General features: G+C 54.1%; 2 protein-coding genes across 3 annotated transcripts in view; one reads left to right on the forward strand and one right to left on the reverse strand.

The window, feature by feature from the left end:
* SBNO2 (strawberry notch homolog 2) overlaps positions 1-2,038 on the reverse strand; it is a 48,261-nt gene extending 46,223 nt beyond the window's left edge. The window contains exon 1 of the mRNA XM_063403222.1: positions 1,904-2,038. The gene's annotated coding sequence lies outside the window, so the exon portion shown is untranslated. The remainder of the gene's footprint in view (positions 1-1,903) is intronic.
* A 4,212-nt stretch (positions 2,039-6,250) lies between these two features.
* STK11 (serine/threonine kinase 11) overlaps positions 6,251-24,401 on the forward strand; it is a 32,467-nt gene continuing 14,316 nt past the window's right edge. The window contains exons 1-7 of one of the 2 annotated variants that reach the window (XM_063403332.1): positions 6,251-7,528; positions 7,635-8,013; positions 13,428-13,511; positions 16,695-16,784; positions 17,529-17,661; positions 18,132-18,268; positions 18,767-18,894. In XM_063403332.1, the coding sequence (XP_063259402.1) occupies positions 7,724-8,013; positions 13,428-13,511; positions 16,695-16,784; positions 17,529-17,661; positions 18,132-18,268; positions 18,767-18,894 (862 nt within the window). In that variant the 5' untranslated portion in view covers positions 6,251-7,528; positions 7,635-7,723. Of the gene's footprint in view, positions 8,014-13,427; positions 13,512-16,694; positions 16,785-17,528; positions 17,662-18,131; positions 18,269-18,766; positions 18,895-24,401 lie in introns of both variants that reach the window. The other variant, XM_063403331.1, reaches the window with a different exon arrangement.

A 24,401-nucleotide genomic window follows, 5' to 3' on the forward strand; every position in this document is an offset into this window, starting at 1 on the left:
TTCCACAAAGAACTTGGCTGAGCAAGAAAATGCAGGTCTCAAATCCTTTACACTTTTCCCCCAGTTCCTCTCCCAGAGACACTTGGGAGAAATCCTCTGGACCTGGGCAGGTCCCAACGTTCTGTTTCACACGCAGCCACTCACGGTGGAAAAACCACTTCAGGACATCAAAGCCAACTTCCCTAGGGATCAGGGCAGCCCCAAGGCAGACTCAACGTGCACCTGCTCCGTGAGAGGTGTGTGCTCACCTTGATCACACCCACACTTGTGCAGACCTCGATCATGTAACCAAAGAAGACTTAAGAGTTTTAAGTTTTAAAAAGAAAAATGTCTCAGGAGAGTATAAACCTCTGAAATAGGCCTAGGAGGCTTTCCTGAAGGATCCCTGAAGGATCCAGATTCTCGTGGTGACAAGTCACAGCGTGGTTTGCTCCTGTGCAGAGACCTCCCAACAACGTTTGAACAAGACAGGTACAGGCTTATTTTAGGAAAACGAGGGTGTAAACATCCAACAAACAGACCCCCATCAAGTAAAGAGCTTTTGGCAGAGATAACAGAGCTCAGGCTTCCAAAGGCTCCAGCTGGCAGCTTATGGAGCTCTGCAAAACCCAGCAGACACACAGCACTCCCAACCAAGCAGCAGCAGTATTAGCACATCATTTTCCACTTAAATATTCCCACCACCAGCTGCTCTTGGTTCAGCCATTCCTGCATGGCTCAGGAGGAGCTCAGTGCTCCGATGACACGAGGGTGATGTGGAGCAGGAACAGCCCCAAAGCAGCACAGCCGACCACAGCCAACACCCTCCTGCCCTCCAGACTCGCCCCAGGGCCAGTGCAAGGGCCAGAAAACCCTCGGGGGATTTGGATCCAGCTTGGGGATGCCAGTGCTGAACCTGCAGGACCTGCCCTGCCCAGCCCCATCTCATTTTCACTGTAAATCGAGCCTGATAAGGGGAAGCCACAGTCCTTACACTGGAATTTACGGCTACTCTGAAGAGTTTTAGACCTGGCACTAGTATTTAAAAAGGTGAAGCCACCAGTACCAGCCCAGTTAAGGGTCTGACAGCACTGGTTCCATATGGCAGAGGCTCTGAACTGGGCCAGTATGGGCTGCACCACAGCAGGAGCTCAGTGCAGGATGGATTCTCGGCTCCACACTGACAGAGAGGAAGTTTGGATCCGATATTAGGAAATCTTTCCCTGTAAGGATGGTGAGGCCCTGGCACAGGGTGCCCAGAGCAGCTGTGGCTGCCCCTGGATCCCTGGCAGTGCCCAAGGCCAGGCTGGACGGGGCTTGGAGCAACCTGGGACAGTGGAAGGGTGGAACTGAATGAGCTCTGAGGTCCTTCTAACCCAAATTATTCCATAATTCTGTGATCACCGTGCAGATTTCACAGCGCCCCGTGCACAAGCAGCTGAAAAGGGACTCAGAAACAGGAGGGTTCGCTGGCTGTGCCGGGGCAATTCCCTGTCCGGACCCGGCTCGGACAGGGTTGGAGGGGTCCGGGCTGTGCTGGGGTCGCGGTTACCGGGGCTCCGCAGTGTCCCGGGCTCTCTCCGATGCGGACGCGCTGCCGCTGCCGGCACAGCCCCGAGCGGGGCCCGCCGAGCGCCCCGGCCCCGCTCCACACGCGGGACAGACACGCGTGGGGGACACGGGCGATTGAATCGCGGAGGGAGCGGGACCGGCACTGCCGTCCGCACAGGCTGCTCCGAGCCCCGCAGCCCCCGGGCTCCCCGCGGCACCCACCGAGCGCTCCCGGCACAGTCCCGGCCGGGGCCGCGTCCCCACAGAACCCCTCAGCCCGGCCCGAGTGGGCCCGCGGCCCCCGCCCACGGAGGGATCGGGCCGGGGGGAGGAAGCCGCGGGCCCCCGGGGGGAGCGAGCGGGCGGCCCTTACCTTGTCCGGGGGTGGCGGGGGTGCCGGGGGTCCCGGGGGCTCCGGGGCTCAGGATCCCGCCCGGCCGCCGCCGCCTGGCGCCGCTTCCGGGTCCGCCATGTTTGGAAGGGACACGGAGCTTCCGGGGAAAGGGGCGGTGGCAGCGGAGGGGAGCGGGAGAGGGAGCGGGGAACGGGAGAGGGGAACGGGAGAACCGAGAGCGGGAGAGGGAGCGGGGAACGGGAGAGGAGCGGGGAACGGGAGAGGAGCGGGGAACGGGAGAACCGAGAGCGGGAGAGGGAGCGGGGAACGGGAGAGGGAGCGGGGAACGGGAGAGGAGCGGGGAACGGGAGAGGGGAACGGGAGAGGGAGCGGGGAACGGGAGAGGAGCGGGGAACGGGACAGGGAGCGGGAACGGGAGAACCGAGAGCGGGAGAGGGAGCGGGGAACGGGAGAACCGGAGCGGGGGAACGGGAAAACCGGGCCCGGGGGCAGCGGGGAACGGGAGAACCGGAGCGGGAGTGGGCAGCGGGGAACGGAAGAACCGGACCGGAGGAACGGGAGAACCGGGCCCGGGGGCAGCAGGGAACGGGAGAACCGGGAGCGGGGCAACCGGGCCAGGCTGTGGAGTAGGAAGCAGGAGAGGTAGGGAGCCTCCAGGGCCGCCTCTCCCCCGCCCAGCCCCTCGTCCCTGTTCAGGAGCGGACGCTGCTCCCGGAGCAGCGGGTCCTGACCCGGCCCGGGGGCTCCCGGGGGCTCCTGTGGGTCCTGGCATGGCCCGTTCCCACAGCTTTTGCACCGGTGCTGATCCAGAGTGCTTGCCTTGAGTCCCACATCCATCCATCCAAACATTCATCCATCCCTCCCTCCATCCATCCATCCCTCCAAATATTCATCCCTCCCTCCATCCATCCATCCATCCCTCCCTCCCTCCATCCATCCCTCCATCCATCCATCCATCCATCCATCCATCCATCCATCCATCCATCCATCCATCCATCCATCCCTCCATCCATCCCTCCATCCATCCCTCCCTCCCAGGATGGGATGGGATGGAAATGAGAGGCAAACCAAAGTCCTGGATCAGCCTTGGCTGCAAACACCGGCAGCACCTGCCCGCAGACCAAGTAGAGTCTGTCCAGTCCCTTTCCTCTCAAAAGGAAAGGAAATTCCTCACTTTCCCTCCCTGCAGGACCCGGGCAGCAGCTCAACCCACAGAGGACACAGGAGAGCTGGAAACACTCAAACCCTGCACAGATTCCAAGGATTCTGCCCACTGCCATGCCACGAGTCCTGCTGTAGGAATTAAATGAATCATAGGGCTGGAGAATGATCTGCCTCAGCCACCCTGGGCTCCACATTCATTTTCCCCAGTTTAATATTTTTAACTTCCCGTTGCTTGCATTGCATTCATGCCACCTTTGCAGTCCCAGGATAGGAACAAAATCCTGAGGGGTCTCACAAAAGATTCCCAGATGGGTTTGTTTTTACACCAGTGCAGCAGCAGCCATAGGGAACCGATTTATCCCCAAGAAGGGACGTGCTGGCAGATAGAAACCACGTTAACACCGGGTCCTTGGGAACATTGGGTTTGTGCCAGAGGCAAAAGGGGAACCAGGAAAATCTGTATGAGCCGTGTGGGGTTCAGTCCCTTTCTCCCCCTGCTAATCCTGCCGCTCCCAGGCTTCATTCATTTGCACACAGTATTTAATCAAGGAAATCCTGTCACACTTTCCAACGTATGCTTCTTACAGAGATTCTTCTTTGAAATCCTCCACAGCTCTTTATTTGGTGTTACACAAATAGAAATAAATAAATACAGTGGGAGAACACACAGGGATCCATCCAGCACTGAACCAGCCTCCTCCCTGAACCACCAAACCCAGATTTCCCTTAGTAGAATCTCCTCCTCCTCCTATCCCAGCCTGGATCCAAATTCACACAGCAAACCCCAAGACAGGGATGAAGCAAAAGTGATTCTGGGTTGGGAGCACTGGGGCTGTCCTGTGCCTGCACTGGTGGGAGATGTGGGGACACGGCTGAGTTGTGTCCTGGTCTGTTTGCCCCTGTACAGGAGCAATGTCCCTGGAAAACAGCCTGGCTTCTCCAGGAACAGCCCTTCACAGGCAGCTGCTCCCTGACAGACACTCAGGCTCACAAAATGGGGACAAAGATGGGGCTTTTGGGGCCCTCACCCCATGGGCTCCGCTGCAGAGCAGCTCCACCAGGGTATGCCTGGCTGCTGTTGCCTGCTGCCAGTTCCTGTTTTTTCCCAGAGCCTGGAAATCCCCTGACTTTCCGTGGGGTGAGGGGTGCGGAGCCCTGCTGCCAGCTGGCCCTGTGCCCCTGGAGCTGCGGGAAGAGGCAGCCGGGACACAGACCCTGCCCCGGGGCAGGGATGGGACCTGGCTGAGGTGCCAGGGTCCCACAAAACCATCCCTTGTCCGGACAGACCCTTTTGTGTCCCCTCAGCCAGGCTGTGGAGGGTGAGGGGACAGCAGGGGCTGTGCTCCTGCAGTACCCCACGTGTCACAAGCTTGGCAGGTCTCAGCTGGTTCCCCCGGCTTGTGACCTCCCCACTGGAGGGGACAATGCTGCTGCAAATATTTGGGAAAGCTCAAGAGCCTCTGGCTCTGTCTGATGCACTCACAGCCCCCATGGGGGATGGTGCTGCGGCATTCCTGGGCACACCCTGTGTGAGCCCCTGGCTTGCCCTGCTCCAGTGGCCCATTCCTGGATGGTCGAGCAGGATTTTGCCTTTCCAGGGGGGTTGTTCTGCCACCCCGGTGGAAGAGGAAGCAGGAACAGGCAGTGGGATGGGCAGGGAGCAGAGTGCAGAGCTCCTCCAGCCGACCCTGCCCTCCCACTGCTGGGAACACCTCTGGAAGGGGATGTACAGCACTTACCAGAATTTGGGGGATGGGTTTCAGCACTTTGGATTGGGTGCCAAGACTGAACTAAATCACCCTGGGCCAGGCGCTGTCGTGACAGAAGCCATTGAGGGAGGAGGGAAAAGTGGTGCTAGAGGGAGTGGAGAGCTTGGCAGTGCAGCCCCCTCCTCTGCACCCCCTCTTTGCAGCCCTTGGAACCTCCTGACCCTTCTAAGGCTCAAATTCCTTGATCAAACCAGCCCTGGAGTTGTGCTCGGACCCTTTGGGGACCCAGGGGGCTCTGACCTTGCTCAGGCCCTCCAAAAACGGCCTCAGGGCTCTCCCACCTGTGCTTGGGATCCGTGCAGTGCCAGCAGCTCTCGTGGAAAGGAAGAATTTACGGATTTCTCCTGCCTTGCCTCGGAATAACTGCTCAGCTCTCAGAGCTGATGCTCTGCATTGCAACCCCGAGTCTGGCTCCATCCCCTTCGCCCTTGACCCTCCGGCACAGCGGGGCTGCAGGGGCATCGTGGCTCCTCTGAGCTGCCTCTGCACAAACCCGATGTGCCGGCACCGGTTCCCGGTGTTCCCGGTGGGAGCAGGCACGGCACAGGCTGGAGCTGTGGCACTACAACCCTCCGGGCTGGCCAGGGGGTCCGGTGTCCGGTGAAACCGGGAGGAGACCCCGGTAATGCCACGCAGGGAGAGCAGTGCAGCCCAGCCCTCATGAGCCAGCGGAGTATCCCTGCAGGAGAAGCGTCTCTGCCGTGGCCGTTATTTTGGGGATTCTCCCGTTATTTTAGAGATGCCCGCGTTATTTCGATGATGCCCCCGTTATTTTAGGGATGCCCCCGTTATTTTGGGGATGCCCGCGTTATTTTGGAGATGCCCGCGTTATTTTGGAGGTGCTCTTGCAGCTGCTCGGCTGGACTTACACAGCCACGCCGGGCAGGATGGGATGAGGCGCAGCCGGAGCTGAGAGGAACAGGACGGGCTGAGGGACACCGCGGGAGGAGCGGGTTCACCCCAAACCCGGAGCGGCTGAAGCGCCGCGAGGGCGGCGGGGCCGGGCCGGCTCCGGGCCGGGCCCCGTCTCCATGACACCCGCGTGCCCTTTGCCCTTCGCTCTTCACCTCCCACCTCCCCGCCTCCCAGCGGTGACGGACAGCTCTCACAGCCTATCACAGCGCGTCGCCGCTGCCAGCCCCGCCCTCACTGGCGACGGACATTTCTTATGACCTATCATAGCTGATATTCACCCCAAACTCCGCCTCCAGAGGTGACTGACAGCTCGTTTAACCTATCATATCGCCCTGCCGCGGGCCGGAGTGGCCGGGAGGGTTGCTCGTAACGAACCAACCGAAACCCGACGTGGTGCGGTCGCAGCCAATCAGCGTTCGAGCGCTCGGGGACGGGGTTGGCAGCGTGGCCAATGGGGGTGCGCGCCGGGGCGGCGCGAGGCGCGGAGCGGGGGGGGCACGGAACGGCGGGGGCGGGCGGGGACAAGATGGCGGCAGCGGCGGCGGCGGCGCGCGCGCGGCGGGGCGGGCGGTAACGGGGCGGCGCGACCGGGACAAGGAACGGGACCGGGGCCGGGAGAGCGCCGGGGGGCAGCGGCCGAGGGGCGGCCCCTGAACTTGGGGGGACGCGGGAGGCGGCGGCTCGGTGGGGCGGAGCGCGGCGCCGGGGCCCAGCCCGGCTCCCCCGCCCGGCGGCGGGGAGGGGGGACTCGGCCGCCCGCCCCCCTCCCCCAGTTCACCGTTCGGGCCGGCGGGAGCGGCCGGAACTGCCTGCGGGGAAGGACCCAGCCCTGGCCGGGAAGGGCCCGGAGGTCACCGAACCGCCCCGCGGAGTCCGTCCCGTCCCGGCTCCGGCGCTGATTTTGTCGCACTAAAAGTATCCTGACCCCTGTCACCCCTCCCTGCCCCACCGCTGTGACCTCCCTGCCCCGGTGACACCTGTGGGAGGTGCGGGGGGAACCGTGCGGGCCAGGTGGGCATCCCTGAGCCCCCTCCGTGAGGGACCGGGCAGAGCGTCCCCCTGACCCCCGGGAGGAGCCGGGTGTCGGGGCACCGGGCAGAGGCTCCCCCTGACCCCCGGGAGGAGCCGGGTGTCGGGGCACCGGGCAGAGGCTCCCCCTGACCCCCGGGAGGAGCCGGGTGTCGGGGCACCGGGCAGAGGCTCCCCCTGACCCCCGGGGTCGGCGGGGCCGGGGTTGTGTCGTCCTGCACCGCTGACACCCGGAGCAGAGGTGGTGACACATCATGTGCCAGGCGGACTCCCGGTGGATGAAGGATGCCCCCGGGAGCTCTCGGTAGGCACCGAAGGCCTCAAACTTTTGTAGGCGAAAGCGAAGACGCGAGAATTGTTTCGGAAAACTCCTTCAAGGAAACTTGGTTCCAGCTCCCCAACGGCTGAACCCCCGCCCCGTCCCCGCTCCCTCCGGCCCGTGCTCCCGGGAGGGCGGCGGGAACATCTCCCCACCCCGGCTGGGAATCATGAGCTCCTAGGGATGGAAAGTCACGAGAGGGACTGGGAGCTGCTCTGGTTCCACGGGGTGGCCTGACGGCCCGGAGATGACCTAACTCTGCAGGAGCAAACTGGGCCCAGTCAAGGCCAGGTGACTGGGAAGAGCCCCCGGCAGCGGGACCGGGTCGGAAGCAAAGCGAGTCCCAAACTGAGTGTGTCCCGTCACAGATTTATGTTTTTTTTCAAAGACATTCTGGAGCCAGGCCGGGATCTTTTGGCATTCAACTGACCTGGAAGCAGCTCTTAGGTTTGATTTTCTTTTTTTTTTCCCCTTCTTTTTTTTTTTTGGTGGTTTTTTTTTATTATTATTATTCATGTTTGTACAATCTTCTGGGTATTTTTTTTCCGAGAAGGAGTAAAAGGGAGTGTTGGAAACTAACAAACAGGATTAAAGCCCTGAGCGCTTAAGGAAAAAAAAACAGGTTAAGGAACTTAATCCAGGATGGATCTGCAGGAGTCCCAGCAGCTGGGAATGTTTGCGGAGAGTGAGCTGATGTCGGTGGGCATGGACACGTTCATCCACCGCATCGACTCCACCGAGGTCATTTACCAGCCCCGGCGCAAACGGGCCAAGCTCATCGGCAAGTACCTCATGGGAGACCTGCTGGGAGAGGGCTCCTACGGCAAAGTCAAGGAGATGCTGGACTCAGAGACCCTGTGCAGGAGAGCTGTGAAGATCCTGAAGAAGAAGAAGCTGCGCCGGATCCCCAACGGGGAGGCCAACGTGAAAAAGTGAGTGAAGAGTTGTGGGAGCTGAGGGGGTGAACGTGGTCTTTGTTTACCAGCTGAGCTCCTGTGTTGTTTTAGCTGGCAGTGTGGCTCTGCTGGGGAAGTGCTTTCTAATCCACAGGTATTTAGGAATCTCTTCCCTCTGAACAGCAGCCAGCGCTCTGGGTGAGGCTGGGCACAGGGAAGGGACAGGTTCCCAAGGACTGGGACAGTCTGGAATACACCACTTTGGTGTCACTTAATGGATAAAATAGTGTTTCTTACAGCAATTCTTCTGTAAGGTCTCACCTTGCCCAGGTGCTGCTGGCTGGGAAAGGTGGGGGGACACAAACACACCTGGTGTCCTCACAGTGGGGGTTGTTCCTGTACCTGCCCAGGTGTGTTCCACAGGCCCTGGAGCTCTCTGGTGGCAATTCCTTCTCCCACCCGTGGAAGGTGCCTGGAACAGGATCCAATATATGGGGCACTCAATGAGCACGGGAAGTTTTGGGTTTTTTCCTTGGCTTCATTTCTAAGGTCCTTGGGAAGTAACTCAAGGCTCTCCCCAGCCGATTTCTGTGGCTGTAAAATGTGTCCAAGGGCTGTCAGCTCTCTGTGCCTCCGACACTCCTGGTTACTCAGGCTACAAAGCCCTCATGGAAGTGAACCCCAGGAAAAGTCAGATGTGGGGCTGGTGTGGGAACTCTCCCTTCCCTGGACCTCGCAGCAGCTGCGTCCCAGCCCTGCCAGGAGCTGCTTATCAGCCGTGCAGGAGCCTCTGCAGCCCAAACAACCCATGAGAGTTTATCTAGGCTGGGAGGGAGAACTCTGAGAGGTTGAGGAGACTCTTGTGGTGTTCTGCTGCGGGTGAACCCTGACCTGCAGAGTCCTGTGTCTGTCCCTCAGTTTGATTTCCCAGTTTAGCCGTGAGATATTTCACATCCTGTCCCAGCACTGCTGTCAGGGAGCTCTCTCACTTTGCCTTCCAACCTTTCTTGACAGCCTTGGCTGTGGAATAGTCACATCCCAAGGCTGGGACCTCCCTGTCTCTCCCTTCCTGGCTCAGGTTCAGGAGCCAGCAAACTTGGTTAATGTGTAATAAAATGTTTCTTGTTTTTCTGGTGGAGGCTGAGTGCCCTGTCCCTGAGTCCCTCCACGGGCACATCCAGGGCTGCCACTGGGGAGCGTGGAGCTGGTTTCCTCCTCAGGGAAGCTTTTCATGTAAATTAGGTAAAAAAGGGCTTGCCCACATCAGGAGAGTTCCCTGCTCTCAGAGCCATGGGAATGCTCCTGTGTCCTGAGGTGAACTCCGTGCAAGTTTTATTCATACCCAGAGTGGGGCTGTGAGTATCAGATGGGTCATTAAGGGAGTTATTAAAGGGGTTTTCTGTGGACATTTCTTGGCTCAGCCTCACCTGCTCCAAAACACCGAGGCACATTTTAGGTCTTGCCTTGTAGCCAGAGGTTTACTGTAGTTCAAGTTCCTATTTTTGTTCCCTCATCCTTTTCCCTCTGCCCACCTGTCCATGTGCTTTATCTGCTGCTTCAGTGGGGAATTTTAAGGCAAACTGTTGTATTTTGTGGTCCCCTGGTACTCTGAGCTTATCAGAACCCTTCAGCACTGCTGTGAGAGGGAGTAAAAGCTGTGTCTGCTCCGGGTGTGGAGATTTGTGACCAAACCCAGGTGTCTGAGTGGTCAGTGTCAGAGGAACAAAGTGCTGTGGGCTCTTCAGGTAGAGCTGGGCAGGACACTGACTCAGAATTTTAATGTCAACATGGCCAGGCTGCACTGGAATCTCACTTTGTGCAGCTGTGTCGGAGCAGCTTTGAGGAGTTTATGTCCAAAAACCTCTCCTGTGCACAGAGCAGCAGGAAATCAGTTTGTGGGCTGGATCACAGCGTCATGTTTTGCTTTCTCTCGTGGAATCTGATCACTGAGGTGGTTTCCAGTGTTTCCTGCTACACAGAGAAAAGCTGCATGTGAGGCCTGGGTTGTTGGGCAGAGGTGATTGAGTTGCTGTGGTGGGCTCCTGCCTCTGCTGATAGCTGTGTCATCCAAGGAATTCCCTGGAAAACAGTTCCTAGACTGTGGCCCTTGGGTAATTCCACAAGCAGGAACACACAGGGACTAATGAGAGTGCAGTAATGAGCTGTGGAGGATCATACAGGTCTCAGCTGGGCCTTGGGCACCTGGAGATGTTGGGATGGATATAAGATGTAAATGCCATCCTTGGGTCACTCCTTGCTGATATCCCAGGCCACAGCCTCATCCCAGCCCTGTCCCCTGGTGCTCTGGAGACCCAGAAATTACATCTGAAATATGTTTGGGACTTAAATCGAATTATTTTTCTCTACCCCAAAATGCTCTACTTCTGCCCTGGGAAAATGAGCTCTGAAGGGCTCTCCAAGTCCTGGAGAGGATGTTGAGGAGGGCTTAAACTTGTAAGGCACAGTTTCCTTAAATCTATTGGGAGAATCTTCATTTCTCATTAGAGCAGGTGGAGGTGGCTCAGTCAGGCAGGCACTGCTGGATCTCATCCCTGCAAAAAAAAAAAAAAAAAGGGAATTTAGTGGGATTGCCAAAAAGAGGCAGGAAAACCTGGCAGCCTGTGGCTGCAGCAGCAGCAGAGGTTTAATAATGCCGTGTGCTAATAGGCTGACACGTTAATTAAGTGTTTGGGGCTCTGTGGGATCCCAAGTGCCCTGTGCTGTACTTACCACCTCGGCAATTGCTCAGGTTGGAATTTGCTCTCCTTGGAATTCCTCGGAGGGCTAACCTGGGTTATGGAGCTGTGCTGTGGCAGTTTTTTTCCTGGGGTCTGCAAGTCCCGAGCTGGAACCTCCAAACAGGGGCAGCTCTGCTGGGGAAGGATTTGCTGGAAGCCCTGGAGGTGTGAGCTCAGCTGGGAAGGGGCTGATCCCATTTCCCCGTGGAGCCGTTTGGCTCAAGGACTTCCTCTGCTGAGCTGGATGATTATTTGGGTTGAGAGGTGAAACGCTGGCACCTGTACCCCATGGAAAAGCACAGGTTGTGATTGATACAGAGCTTGGAATGCCAGACATCCCTGCAGGAGCAGGATGTGGATGGACCCTTGGGAGTCTCCAGGCTAAACAACCCCAGCTCAAAAAAAACCCCAAAAAAACCCCAAAAACCAAAAACAAACAAACAAAAAGACCACAAAACAAAAAAAAAAATTACTGACAGAACAAGGGGACACTGACAGAACAAGGGGACACAGTCTCAAGCTACGTCAGGGAAGGTACAGGTTAGATATTAGGAAAAATTTTTCACTGAAAGACTAATAAAGCACTGGAATTGTCTTCCCAGGGAGGTGGTGGAGTCACCATCTCTGGATGTGTTTAAAAAAAGACTGGACATGGCACTTAGTGCTATAGTCTAGTTGAGGTGTTAAGGCATAGGTTGGACTTGATGATCTTAGAGGTCTCTTCCAACCTCATGATTTTGTGATTCTGTGATTCTGTGAGTAGGAAGGAGAAAAAGTGACTCTGAGATCTTCCTGGCACTTCCAGCCCTTGGGCTCACACAGTCCTGGAGCAGGTGCTGCACTTCCGAAGCTCTCAGGATGTTGTGGGAAGAACCTTGTGAACCAAAGGAAGGGAATTAATCTTTTGGCTGCGTTGCTGGGTTTTGTTTAGGCGGGAATGGCTGGGAACAAGCTGTAGGAAGAACACTGGAGATGTCCAGGAAGGAGAGGCTGCTTTTGGCATCTTCCAAAATGGTGTGGCACATGCAACAAGGGGACAGCTTTGCTATTTACAGTTCTGAGCAACAACACCCCCTGTTATTTGCCAGAGCAGGTACCTTGCAGGGGATAAGTCTTAATCTACCAGGATGAGCTTAATGGATCTGACAGAGCTGGAGTTAGAAGGTCTTTTCCCTCCTTGTCTCCCTCCAAGGGGGTTGTACTTGGAAGCAGGCCTTGCCCTCTGGCAGTCTGTCTGGCCACACACTTGCAGTGGGCTGTGGTGGGGTTTTGTTGTCAGTTTTGGAAGAAAAAAATTCAAATTTAGGCCCGTTCTGAGGCGGTGAAACCTATGTTCTGCTACTCAAGGGGTTTGCAAAGTGAAATGGGATGGGAGGTGACTGGGCTGGCTGTCCCTGCTCCTCAGGCATTCCAGAGCAAAAGAGGGGCTAAAAATAGAAGTAATCTTTCCTCTGGGAAAAGGACGGCTTGGCCTCTGCCCCAGGGGTGGGGGCACTGCCCTGGCATTTCAGATTGGTCTGCAAAGTCCTCCTGGGGGGGGGAATCATACAGAAATATGAGATATTTATTAGTCTGTTCAAGGTGAGAGGAATTAGTGTTTGTACTTCCGAGCTGTATTACAGGGAATGAACTGTTGGGATCAGGATTTTAAATTTATTTCCCAGCATTTGGGCCTTAAAGCAGTTGTGTTTGAGTGTGTTTGCTCCCCTCTGGCAGCCCTGGTTGGAGCCCTCAGCCCTTTCCCTGCAAGCTGCAGGATCTCCTCAGCCCCACACTGACACTGGCTGCAGTTCCTGTGCTAATTTAATCCCCTTCAGCCCTTTGGTCATTCCTATAATTAGACTTGTCTGCCGTGTCCACAGAACACTTGGGAGCTTTGCTGTGGTATCCTAGGTCTCTGCTCAGCTCTTGTTGGCTTTTTCTAAATCCAGAGCTGAGAAAGGAATCTCTGGCCTTAACTTTGGTAGTGAAATAATTCATACTGCTCAGGCATCCTTAAAAGATCAGTAAGGATCCTCCTTGCACTCCTGCATGGGAGAAGCCTTTCCAAGGAGCAGCTCCTGGTTTTTGCTCAGCCTTTGTGCTGGCCCCAGCTCATTAGTGGAGCTGCTAATTGTGCCCGTGAGGGGCTCTGAGCTGTCTTTGGGCAGGGGCTCTCACTTCCAAAGCCGTGCTCAGAACTCCTTGTAATGCTGCTTCCCAGAGGCTGAGCTGATGAAGTGTGACCACAGTGCTTAAAGCACTCACCACATCACTCTGAAAGGGAGCTGGCAAGGAGAATTTGGGAGCTCAGCACAGCCCAGGATGGAGCATCAGCAGAACAAAGTGAAAAGCAGGACCTGCACTGCCAGGCACCAGCAGAACCACCCTGACCTGACTGTCCTGCTCTGCCTGTTTCCCCACAGCTGGCATCCAGTGGGGTTTTGCAGGATGAGTTTAAAGCAAAAGAGACTAAACTGTGGTTTGGGGCAAGTACAAAATCCCTGGATACAAAGATCAGAACAGCTGACAGAAGGTGACACTCAAGGGGTTGTTCCCCGAGCCGAGGGAAGGTGGCTGCTCACTATTATACCTTATTTATTCCCCACAAACACAGGATTCAGTTCAGGTCTCTGAGCCATTCAGTCAGGTTAAATTTGGGTGAAATTTTGGAAGAAATGTAGTTGAGAATAAGCTTTTTAAACATAACTTTTCCCTTGTCTCTTCCTGCAGGGAAATCCAGCTCCTGCGGCGATTACGGCACAAAAACGTCATCCAGCTGGTAGATGTGTTGTACAACGAGGAGAAGCAGAAAATATATCCTTTTGCACAGGGCTGTTGATCAGGTTTGAACTCCCACTGTTCCCTGCTGTAGTTCTGCTCCTGGGAAGGCCCTTTTGGATGTCTCTTAAGCTTAAATTTTTGCAGCTTTCACTGCTGTGAACCATCCTGCCCACCTGGCAGACTTTCCACACAAACACAAATTCACACAGACTGTGATCAAGGCAATTTTATCCTCACTTTGCTGGATTTTGTGTGACCCTGCCACACTGACAGCACTTTGCTGGAACCAGTGGGGAAGTTCCTGGAGCTGTTCCCTTGCAGCATGTGTTATAAATGGATGCTTTTATTTTTGACAGTGTTTTCTAACTACCGTCTTCTTATTACAGTACTCCAGAAAAGGAGTAATTTAATTGTGTGCGTTAATTAGATCAAACACTCTGCCACCAGATCATTAGGATAAAGCAGTGTGACAACTTCTGCTTGTGCTGTGGCCTCGACAGAGCGAGGGGACTGCGAGTCAATTACTGATAGAGAGATCTTGGTTAATTAGGTAGAAGGGAGGAGGCAGCGTGGGGAAAAGGAGCCCGAGAGAGACATCGTGTGTTGGTACCAGGTGATGACAACCCAAAAACATCACTGGGAGATGGGATCTCTCTGAGGATGCTCCTTGCTGGACTTTCTGAGCAGTGCTGGTCCAGAGTTGGTTTTCAATGCTTTCCCCTTGCAAGGACAGATTGACTTTGTTATTTTTATCTTTATCTGTTCCTACACTCTCACAAAGTTTGTTCCTCCCTGTGCTGATTCTGGCTGGGGGAATTTGTTTTCACTGGAGCTGGGAGCAGGAATTCATCTGTGATTTTGTTCAAACCCTTCCCCAGCTCCTGGCTGGCACTGCCTGTGCTGCATGTCCTGGGCTGTGACAGAGCAGACCTTGAGCAGCCACATGGGGAACAGGTTTGGGAATGGATCCAGAAGAAAAGAGACTTTCCCTGAGGCTGCCCTGGGGGCAGGGCCCTTAGTCATGCACAGGGCTGTGTTGGTTCCTTGCAGGAGGCAGTTTGGGGTTTAGGGGGAGATATCAACATCCCCCTTGGTGATAAAAAAAATATCTTCATTTCCAGACCAATCATTGTGGGATTGGAAATTGTAGCTGTGGAAGGAAGGATTCTGTTCCCACTTGTGTTTTCTGTTGCTGGTGGAAGTGCACTGCAGGCTTGAGCTGTTTGTCATAGAATGGCTTGAGTTAAAAGGACATTAAAGCTCATCCCATTCCACCCCCTGCCATGGCAGGGTCACCTTCCCCTGTTCCATCTTGCTCCAAGCCCTGTCCATCCTGGCCTTGGACACTTCCAGGGATCCAGAGGCAGCCACAGCTTCTCAGGGAAACCTCTGCCAGGGCCTCACCATCCTTACAGGGAAGAGTTTTTTTCCTAATCTCCCACCTAACCCCCCCTCAGTCAGTGTGAAGCAGTTTCCCCTTGTCCTGCCTTGTAAAAAAATCCCTCTCCATCTTTTTATAGGCTCCCTTCAGGTTAAGCCAGCATTTGAGCAACTCACCTAATAAAAACCTTCAGTGATTTTCTGTGGGAAAAGGGAAAGCTGCGGTAACAGGATTAAAAATATCAATGACTTTTAGTATTTAAGGGCTGTTTGCTGGCCTGCTGTGGCTGGGAGTGCAGAGCTGATGGTGAATGGAGAACTCACCCAGGCAGAAAATGAACCCAGTTCCAAGAGCAGCATCCCAGGGATCCTGTTACCAGTGTGTACAGCTGAGTGTGGGGGCAGAACCCCTTGAGGAGAAGAACTGAGAGCTTGGGGCACCTGTAATAGATCTGGAATTGTGTTCTGTGATCTGCTTGATCAACCTGAAGTGGGTCAGTGACCAGGGAGGGGTGAGGAGGTGTTAATGACACCCAGTCAGGTTGTCCTTGAGCCTCTTTGCTCCCCAGGAACTGGTCTGGATTATCTACCATTTATTCTCCTTGCAGGGGTAGAGTTGATGTCTTCCACATCACTCTGATAAAAGTAATTCACGGATTTCTTCCAGACTATGAAAGGGTTGGAATGAATTTTGGGAGCTCCTTCTTCTGTTCTTGCTTTTATTGATTTACTGCATGTCTTTGTGCCCATCATAAAATCTTGTTTAGGGTATATTTAGAGGATTTTAGGGTCTCTCTGAAGTGCAGCTCATGGGGAATGGAGCAGGAATTTAATGAGTTTTCAGTGTTTGGAGCTGCTAAATGGAACGTGCTAGAAAGGGGCAGCAGAGTGTTCAGCCCAGATCCCACACAGAGCAGGAGTCTTCCTTCTGCCTCTTCTACCTCATGTGTCTTCTTGGGGTAAAAGTAACTTATTTTGGGCTTAGGTTAAGAAGCCTGGAGGAATAACTGACCATGCTTGGGATTGCAGGGGAGCCCTGGCATCCTCTGCTCTGTCAGAACTCTCCCCAGTGTCCCAGGGTCTGTTCTCCCAGGCCCCTCCAAGCCAGACTTTGCCTTCAGAAGCCCAGGGAGAGGAGGAAACAGGCAATTACAGCATCAGGCAGTCTGGTTCTCACTTTTTAGCCCCAACATTAAAGCCTACAGAGATAAAAACTGGAATATGCTGCGAGGGAACAAATACCGCAAAGTGCCACCAGCTCTTGGCATTCTGTTGTAACAGTTTTTATCCATGTGGTTTCAAAAAGCTTCCCAGCTCTCCAAGGATCCTTTTTCCTGTTACTGAATACTCCTGTGGAGCTGGGGATAAGCAGCAGCTGTTCCATAGAGCGCACAGCTGGGTTGTTTGGGACAGGGAATGAGGAATAACCAACTTTGGGGAAGATGTGGGGAGCTCCCCGTCATCTCAGGGCACTGGGGGAACAGGCTGCAGCTCTTTTTCCAGGGAGTTCCCAGATTTCTGTGCCCACTTCAGGGTATTTCCCTGTTCTCTCTCATACCTGTGAGATCTCCAGCTTCTTTTCTGTGGAGCTCCCATCCTGTTCCAGGTCTGGTCACGGAGCTGCAGATGCTCATTTGGCAGAAGGATTTTCCTGTAGGAAAATCCTACAGGATTTTTCTGCAGAAGGATTTTTCTGTAGGCAGAAGAATTTTCCTTTCCTGTGCTGTGGGAGCTGGAGGAACATCCCTCAGTACCTGGGGAGTGCAGCCATTCCCATCTGGGGAATGTTTAACTCTGAGGAGTGTTAACCCTGGAGCTTCCTTAACTCTTCCTCACGTATATGGTGATGGAGTACTGTGTGTGTGGGATGCAGGAAATGCTGGACAGTGTCCCAGAAAAGAGGTTTCCAGTGTTTCAGGCTCACGGGTAAGTTCTCTCCCTCTCCCCACTGTGTTCTCCTGAGTGGAGAGCACGTTCTGCTCTGCTCAGGCTGTGTTTGAAAGCAAACCTGGCTTTGTGCAATAATTTCATATTTTACACCCATGCAAAAAAAGTGAAAAGCTCTTGAAGTGGCCAGCAGGGATTGCCCTGGGATTTTGGGAGGAAAACCATACTTTTGTTGATTTTTCTGTCATTTTTGGTTTACTTCCTGAGCTGCCCAACAGCCCCCTCTGGTCCCTGTGCTCCTGCCTTGCCAAGGGGTGTGAGGGGGGAATCTCCTGCCTAAATGGAGGTCAAGCCACAGTTCAACATCAGAAAAGACTTTAAAGGCCTTGGGATGGATTAGGAATTGGCAAAATCCAGCAGGATCTGGTAGCTGGGATGAGCTGGAGCCCCTTTCACTCCTCAGGGCAAGAAACCTAAGAATTCTGGGGATACAAAAACATTGTCAGGATCAAATCAGGGCAGAGGAGCAAATCTGTGGCAACTACATCATTTTATGGTCATATTTTCATTTTATTTTAAGAGATTTCTGAGATTACAGACAGCCTAAGTGAAATTCAGGCACATTAATATTATTTCTGGGTATTATGAGATGAAACACTTGCCTCTACAACTGCCAGGCTGTGTGTGGGTTACAGTGATGGCCCAGAGTCTCTGACCACAGCAAAAAGCTCCTTTCTGCTGGCTAAAAGTGTTTGATTTTTTCCCCTCTGCCTCTCTCTGCAGGTACTTTTGTCAGCTTATAGATGGCTTAGAATACTTGCACAGCCAAGGGATTGTCCACAAGGATATAAAACCGGGGAACCTCCTGCTAACAACCAATGGGACACTAAAAATATCCGATTTAGGCGTAGCAGAGGTATGTGAGAAGCACAGCAAAGTCAGAATGGGACATTCTAGATTGAGGTCACCTCTGTGGGTGTCATTGATTTATTGTGCATTTAGGCTTTTGTTCTGTTGCACTTGCAGAGTGCTCTAAATGACTCTGAATATTTATTGCAATTGGCAAAGCACTTCTTTTGGTAACAGCGCGAAACCTCTGCTCAGGAAGCACAGAGAAGGAAGATGTCAATCTTGGATGAGCCCGAAAATGGGGGGAAATGGGGATAAGCTACATAACCTTATCCTTCTTTTTATATGGAGACTGTCTCAGGTAGGAGAGGTGCAAGACTCATCACTGTGGCGTGTGGCTGCTGTGGTGGCGTGATCTCATCATCTGTAAATGTTCAGTAGAGGAGTTTTCCCCTTTTGTTTCCCACTGGAACTTTTCCAAGAGTCCCAGTTTGTTTTCCTTGGAAGCCTGACACTGTTTGGTCTCTCCTGCCACAGGCGTTGCATCCGTTTGCGGAGGACGACACGTGCAGGACGAGCCAAGGGTCGCCAGCATTCCAGCCCCCAGAAATTGCCAATGGCCTTGACACCTTTTCAGGCTTTAAAGTCGACATCTGGTCTGCGGGGGTGACGCTGTGAGTGCCCAGGAGCCCCCAAGAATTTTCATAACTAATGACACCCTCAGACAGCTCAGTCCTGGCCCAGTTCTGCTGTCACCACTCGTGTGTGGTGTGGGGAGCTGAGAGGGGGGTGCTGCTCACTCCTGTGGGTGGGTTTATGCTCCCCAAAAGTTCCTTGTAATTCTGCACAAGGGGATCTTTGCTCTCCATGAGTGACTCTGCAGCTGTTGCTCAGCCCCCAGAGGCACAGCCAGGGCAGTAACAGAAACCACAAGTATCTCCAGTATTTATTTTTAAGTTTTTGCTGTCCCAGACTGTCAGGGTGATGTCCTGGTGGTTTTGACCCCTGTGAATGAGAAGCTGTGATGAAGGCAGGCTAAGCTTAAAGAGGTTTTGCACATACTGCCAAATATTCCTCTTTTGGTTTCCTCTTGGCTGTTTTTGGCTTATGTAGTCAGGTAAGAACTGAATACCTGTGTGCTGCTTCTCATCCTTTTTCTTCTACCTTCACAGATACAACATCACAACGGGTCTGTACCCTTTTGAAGGGGATAATATCTATAAATTATTTGAAAACATCGGGAAAGGCGACTACACAATTCCAGAGGATTGTGGTCCTCCACTCTCAGACCTATTGAGAGGTGAGTCTTCCCAGCTGCTTCCAAAAGGGTAACATTTATATTTGCAACAATTCCTCAGCTTGCACAGTGCATGGGATCCTTTAGTCAGGGAGGCTGTACTTACAGCCTTACAACACTCTGGCAGATCTGGTGTTTTCCTGAGATCCACCAAGCCCCTGCACAGCTCGCAGCCACTGCTGTGTACAGCTGGTTCTTGCATTGTTTCCTGGGCTCTGAGAAGCTTTTACATCTAAAGACACATCTTTTACATCTAAAGCCCACAAGAGGTTAAATTTAAAATGGCATAATAGCATTGATGCAGGTTTGAGCACTCAGATGCTGTGTCCAGGCTGTCCCTAATGTCACACACTGAGTACTCGGGGTCTGCCATCCCTCCTCATCAACCTCTGCTCTGGACTTGTCTCAGTCCCATTTGTCTCCTTCCCCCCAAAATTCAGAGCTTCAAGATATTGGAGCAGTGACAGGTGCCCAGTTTCACAGCAAGGATGGGATAGGATCAGGAGTGGCACTTTCTGGGGAGAAAGTTCTGTGGTTTTTTGGATTTTTTTTTTATTCCTGTCACTTATTGCAGCAGTTTGAGCTTTGGTGCTGAACAGTCTCTACCTGTGGAGGATGAGTGGTCAGGCAAGGCAGCAGTTGTGCTGTGAACAGCAGGCAGCCTGCAGGGCCTCTTTGGCAGGAGCTGGGATGTGATTCCAGCCTGTGGGAGAGCCTGACCAGCATTCCCAGTGATCCCAGAACAGCCGGGTGCAACCGTGCTCCTCAGCCCGGGCTCATCCTCTCCTTTCTCTGCAGCTCTTTGTGAGGAGTCAGCCCCCAAATGTGGGATGTTTGTCTTGTTTCACATTGATTTTCCTGGTCCTAGTGCTCTGTGGGGTTGGTGAGGGGCTGGGGGGCACTGAGTGCCTCCCTGCTGGCAGCGTGTCAGCTCTGCAGGGCCACGGGCTCGGGGCAGGGCCACGGGCTGGGAGCAGGGCCACGGGCTTGGAGGGGGGGCGTGGGCTTGGAGCAGGGACGCGGGCTCCTGGTGCGGGGACACGGCTCCAGGCTTGGAGTAGGGACATGGGCTTGGAGCAGGGGCATGGCTCCAGGCTCAGTGCAGGGCCCTGGCTCAGAGCAGGGACACGGTTCCAGGCTCAGTGCAGGGACCACGGCTCGGAGCAGGGACACGGCTCCTGGCTCGGGGCAGGGCCACGGGCCCAGAGTGGGGACACGGGCTCGGGGCAGGGGCACAGATCCAGGTTCGGAGCGGGGACACGGGCTCAGGGCAAGGACACAGGCTCGGGGCAGGGACACGGGCTCGGGGCAGGGACACGGGCTCGGGGCAGGGACACGGGCTCGGGGCAGGGAGCGGGGCCACGGGCTCGGAGCAGGGGCACGGGCTCGGAGCAGGGGCACGGGCTCGGAGCAGGGGCACGGGCTCGGAGCAGGGGCACGGGCTCGGAGCAGGGGCACGGGCTCGGAGCAGGGGCATGGGCTCCTGGTGCAGGGACACAGCTCCAGGCTCAGTGCAGGGCCCTGGCTCAGAGCATGGACACAGCTCCAGGCTCAGTGCAGGGGCAAGGGCTCGGGGCAGGGCCCCGGCTCCTGGCTCTGAGCAGGGCCCCAGCTCCTGGCTCTGAGCAGGGCCCCAGCTCCTGGCTCTGAGCAGGGACACGGCTCCAGGCTCGGAGCAGGGACCATGGCTCTGAGCAGGGCCCCAGCTCCTGGCTCTGAGCAGGGCCCCGGCTCCTGGCTCGGTGCCGGCCGTGCCGGCGGCAGGTGGTGCTGTCAGTCCGAGTTCTTCCGCCACCGCCGCCGGGGCTCCCCCGGCCCCTCGGCACCAAGGAGCTGCCAGACCCCCGCAGCCCCCCTCGGAGGCTATTTTAGCTTCCCTGGCCCCGTGCCAGTGATGAAATCAGTTATTTCCATGTGTTTCCAAAAGCATTAGCCAGCTTTAGCAGCTTTCCGAAGGCGTTACATAAGGCAGCGCTTCCAATGGCGCTCGGCACAGCCGGGATCCGGCTGCTCGTGGCCTGATGTGCTTCACATTGTACCTGCCAGCCCCAGGGAACAGTGGCCTCAGCTCCCTGTGGTGTTTGCCTTGTGACTGCTGACTCCAAACGTGCCCTTTTAATGAGCTGGGAGTTGCCCAGATGGAGAAATCCCGCAGTCCTGTTGGTCCGGCAGCAGTTTTCCTAAAGCATCCAGCAGAACTCCTTGGGGGTTTGTGATCAGCCTCTCAGCTGCACTTAGTGCTTCCCCCAGGGGAAAGGAGCGTGGCAGTTTTCTCTTTTCCTGTGCTGAGGATATTGACAGCTTAAAATCTTGTGCTTCATTAGCACAATAACTCCCCTCCTAGTTCTCTTCCCACCCCTGCATGAGATCTGGAGCCAGAATTACCTACTCTTCCCTCTACCTGATTTTACATGAAAGAGCCTTGAATCTGATGCCCTTTGTCCTTCTCTCACAGCCTGAGTCTCCTCTTGCATACTCACTGCTGTCACTTTGTCTGTCTGCATCCCTTGTGTGCTTCTGCACCACAGAGGTGGGAGTTGAATGGGTTTGGCAAGGAGAGGAGCTTGTCTGGGAGGAGGTGGCTACATCCCTTTCTTTCAGGGCAGTGGGAAGCCCTAAGGATTCCTCTTCTTATCCTCTCTCCCACCTGAGAACAGCCTCCCACCCCTCACCTTGCTGTGTACAAACTGCTACATCACAAAAGCTGGCAAAACCTTCTGATACTCCCCTTGCTTGGTGTGAGACACATTTTCCAGTGGTCAGCGTGCCAGGTGGCCTTGAGGGAGCTGAATTTTGGGGTGAGATTGCCCCAGCTCTGGCTGCTCTGGAGGCTTGAGCAGCTCCCCAGCATCTGCTGAGGCCCAGGGCTGAGCCGTGCAGCGGTGGCACCACGTAGCTATGGTGACAAACCTGGATGCTTTATTTAGTTCTTGCTTTTCCTCCAGAACATCTGAATTTCCTGGTCAGTGCCCGCTCCTCCTGCAGCAGGCTGGAGCTGAATGCATTGCCTGTGGGTCAGATCCTGTCAATGGCTGTGTTTGTGTCAGCAGCACAGACACCCCCAGCTCAGCTCTGTCGCTCTGGCGGTTTTGTCTCATCTTTGTGTTGCTTTGAAAGGATCTAAAAGCACTCTCAGGGCTGAGAGCGCCTGGTCTGGGTTTGAGAGAGGCAGAATTCAGTGCAGCAAAGTGCTCATTTCCTCTGTCTGCCAGGGCTGTGCTGACCACAGGCCCCACAGCCAGGCTGTGAAGCAAACACAAACACACTTTGTAAGGTTTTTTTGTTCTTCTGTTGACTACTTTTGTAGTGCATCTTTACTTTTTCTTCCCCTTGAGCTTGTTCTTATCTTCATTCCCCTTTTCCAGAACAGCAGAGTTTAGAGGACTTAAAGCTTCAGTGGTATTTGGCTTGTAAAGAGACTCGCATGACAGTATATCCTCCAGATTAGTTGGGATGCTGCTCCTCATTTTGTCTCCCTAATCAGGGATGAAGCTTTATTTATACTCTTCAGGGATGGAAAGAAGAAGGGCTGGTGCTGTTTTTTGTGTGTGCAGTCAGGAGAGATGTGTCAGAGTGGAAGAGTTTATAAATAGCCTTAAGGTTCTTCTGGCAGCATCTGCCCGTGGCTTATCAACTCCTGTGCACTTTGCTTCTGGACCAGAAAAATGCACAAGGTCAGCTTTCCTCCTCCTGCTCTAATAGACTTTTACTGGAAGAGGAAGCTCTGAGGCTGCAGCTCTGCATTAATCAGCATCTGGATTGATTTCCAGGCCCTGTGACCTGGTGGTTGGCTCCTCAGCAGTTTGTTTTCTCACTTCCATGACCTTTCCTTGCTGGGACAGGCAGAGGGGGCTTCCTGGTGGCCGTGGGATGCTTTAATTGTGCTGTGGCAGGAGTCCCCAGGGCTGTCTGTGCCCATCCAGAGCCTGTCCTGGATCACAGGCTCGAGATTTGCCTGCAGAGGGAGTTTGTGGCCAGAGCAGCCGGCAGGGAGAAGGTCCTGCCTCATTTACAGATTGGCCTCACACTTCTTTTACAGTGGTTGTTAAATGTTGATCCAAGTTGGAAGCTGAAGTGGAATCCAGGTTGAGTTTGTTAACCTTGCTGTTGGATTTCTTCCTGCTTCTCCAGTCCCACACGTGAGACTGTCCTGTGTTCTGAACTCCAGGAATTTTGCCCTGGAGCTGTGCCTGTCCAGGATCACTGAGTGTGTGGGCTGGGGGTTGTGAGGAGCTCAGGGCAGATCCATGATCTCCAGTTTCTGGGTTGTCACTTGATGTGATTTGAAAGAGTTTTGAAAGTGTTGATGTGCTGCAGAGGACACGCTACCCCTGTCCGGGCACGACTGTGTGGTGTCTGTTCTTATCAATTTAATACCTGATAATTCTCCATGAGAGGACTTGATATTTTAGGAATAATCTCCTCATGGAAAGGGTTGTCAGGCACTGGAAGGGGCTGCCCAGTGAGGTTTGGAACCCCCAACCCTGGAGATCTCCAGGGAACACCTGGAAATGACACTCAGTGCTCTGCTCTGGGCGACAAATTAGGGACCAGCCTGGATTTGGTGATTCTGTGACACCCCTGTACGGGCACAGCGAATCCTCTGGGAATACCAGGGAGGCAGAGGTGGGAGCTGGGCCTCCTGAAGCATTCCCTGGCACAGCCTGTCCCATCCCTGCTCGCAGATAAACTCCAGGGAAGTCTTTACCCTAAATGGCCGCGAGCGGCGGCCGCTGCGGGCAGACGCTCCGGGATGACTTTGCCTGGTGAATAGAACATGATGTTTTGTCTTGCTGAAGCCTCTCCTCAGTGCAGGACTTGGAGGTGCCACGAGTGACTCAGAGCTGAATGTGTGAATGTACATTTTCAGCGAGGACACTTCCCGTTTTCTTTCAGATGTTGCCCCAAATGCGATCGTTTTTCATTGATGTAAAAATTCCTTTCGCTCGGTTATTTCCCTTCTGCCTTTTTAATGTTGCTTGAGAGCAACAGCTCCCTGTGCCGTGGTTGTTTGTGACTACTGCTCTTGGGCCTCCTTTAATCATTTACCTTAAACTTCTTCTCTTGCTTGTACCAGTTTCATCTGGTAAATGCCTTAAATTTCAAAAACACCTTAAAGTGTGGTTTTTAAATAAATCAATGGGGGGAGTGGGTGGTGTCCTGACTTCCCTATTTCTAACTACATTAATATGAGAACCCAACCAGTACTTGCTCTTGTCCCTTAAACTTCATGTGAGAGCTCTTTGCAGCCCTATTTCTTAAAAAGAAAAAAAAAAAAAGCCAACTCATTTGGGCAGCTGAGCTGTGAAACTGTCTGATCATCTTATTAATAGGTTCTTTAATTAGGTGTGAGTTTTTTGTGGGTTTTTTTTCTCTGAACTTATTTCTTTTTCTGTAAGGTGAGGAGACATTCCATCTGAACATGAGAAAACTCCTTTGCAGCTAAGGTTGGGCTCTGGAACAGGTTGCACTGAGGGGGGTTTGTAGAGTTTCCATCCTTACAGACCTTC

The sequence above is a fragment of the Prinia subflava genome, chromosome 8 (assembly GCF_021018805.1).
Source record: "Prinia subflava isolate CZ2003 ecotype Zambia chromosome 8, Cam_Psub_1.2, whole genome shotgun sequence".
NCBI classification, from domain to species: Eukaryota; Metazoa; Chordata; class Aves; order Passeriformes; family Cisticolidae; genus Prinia; species Prinia subflava.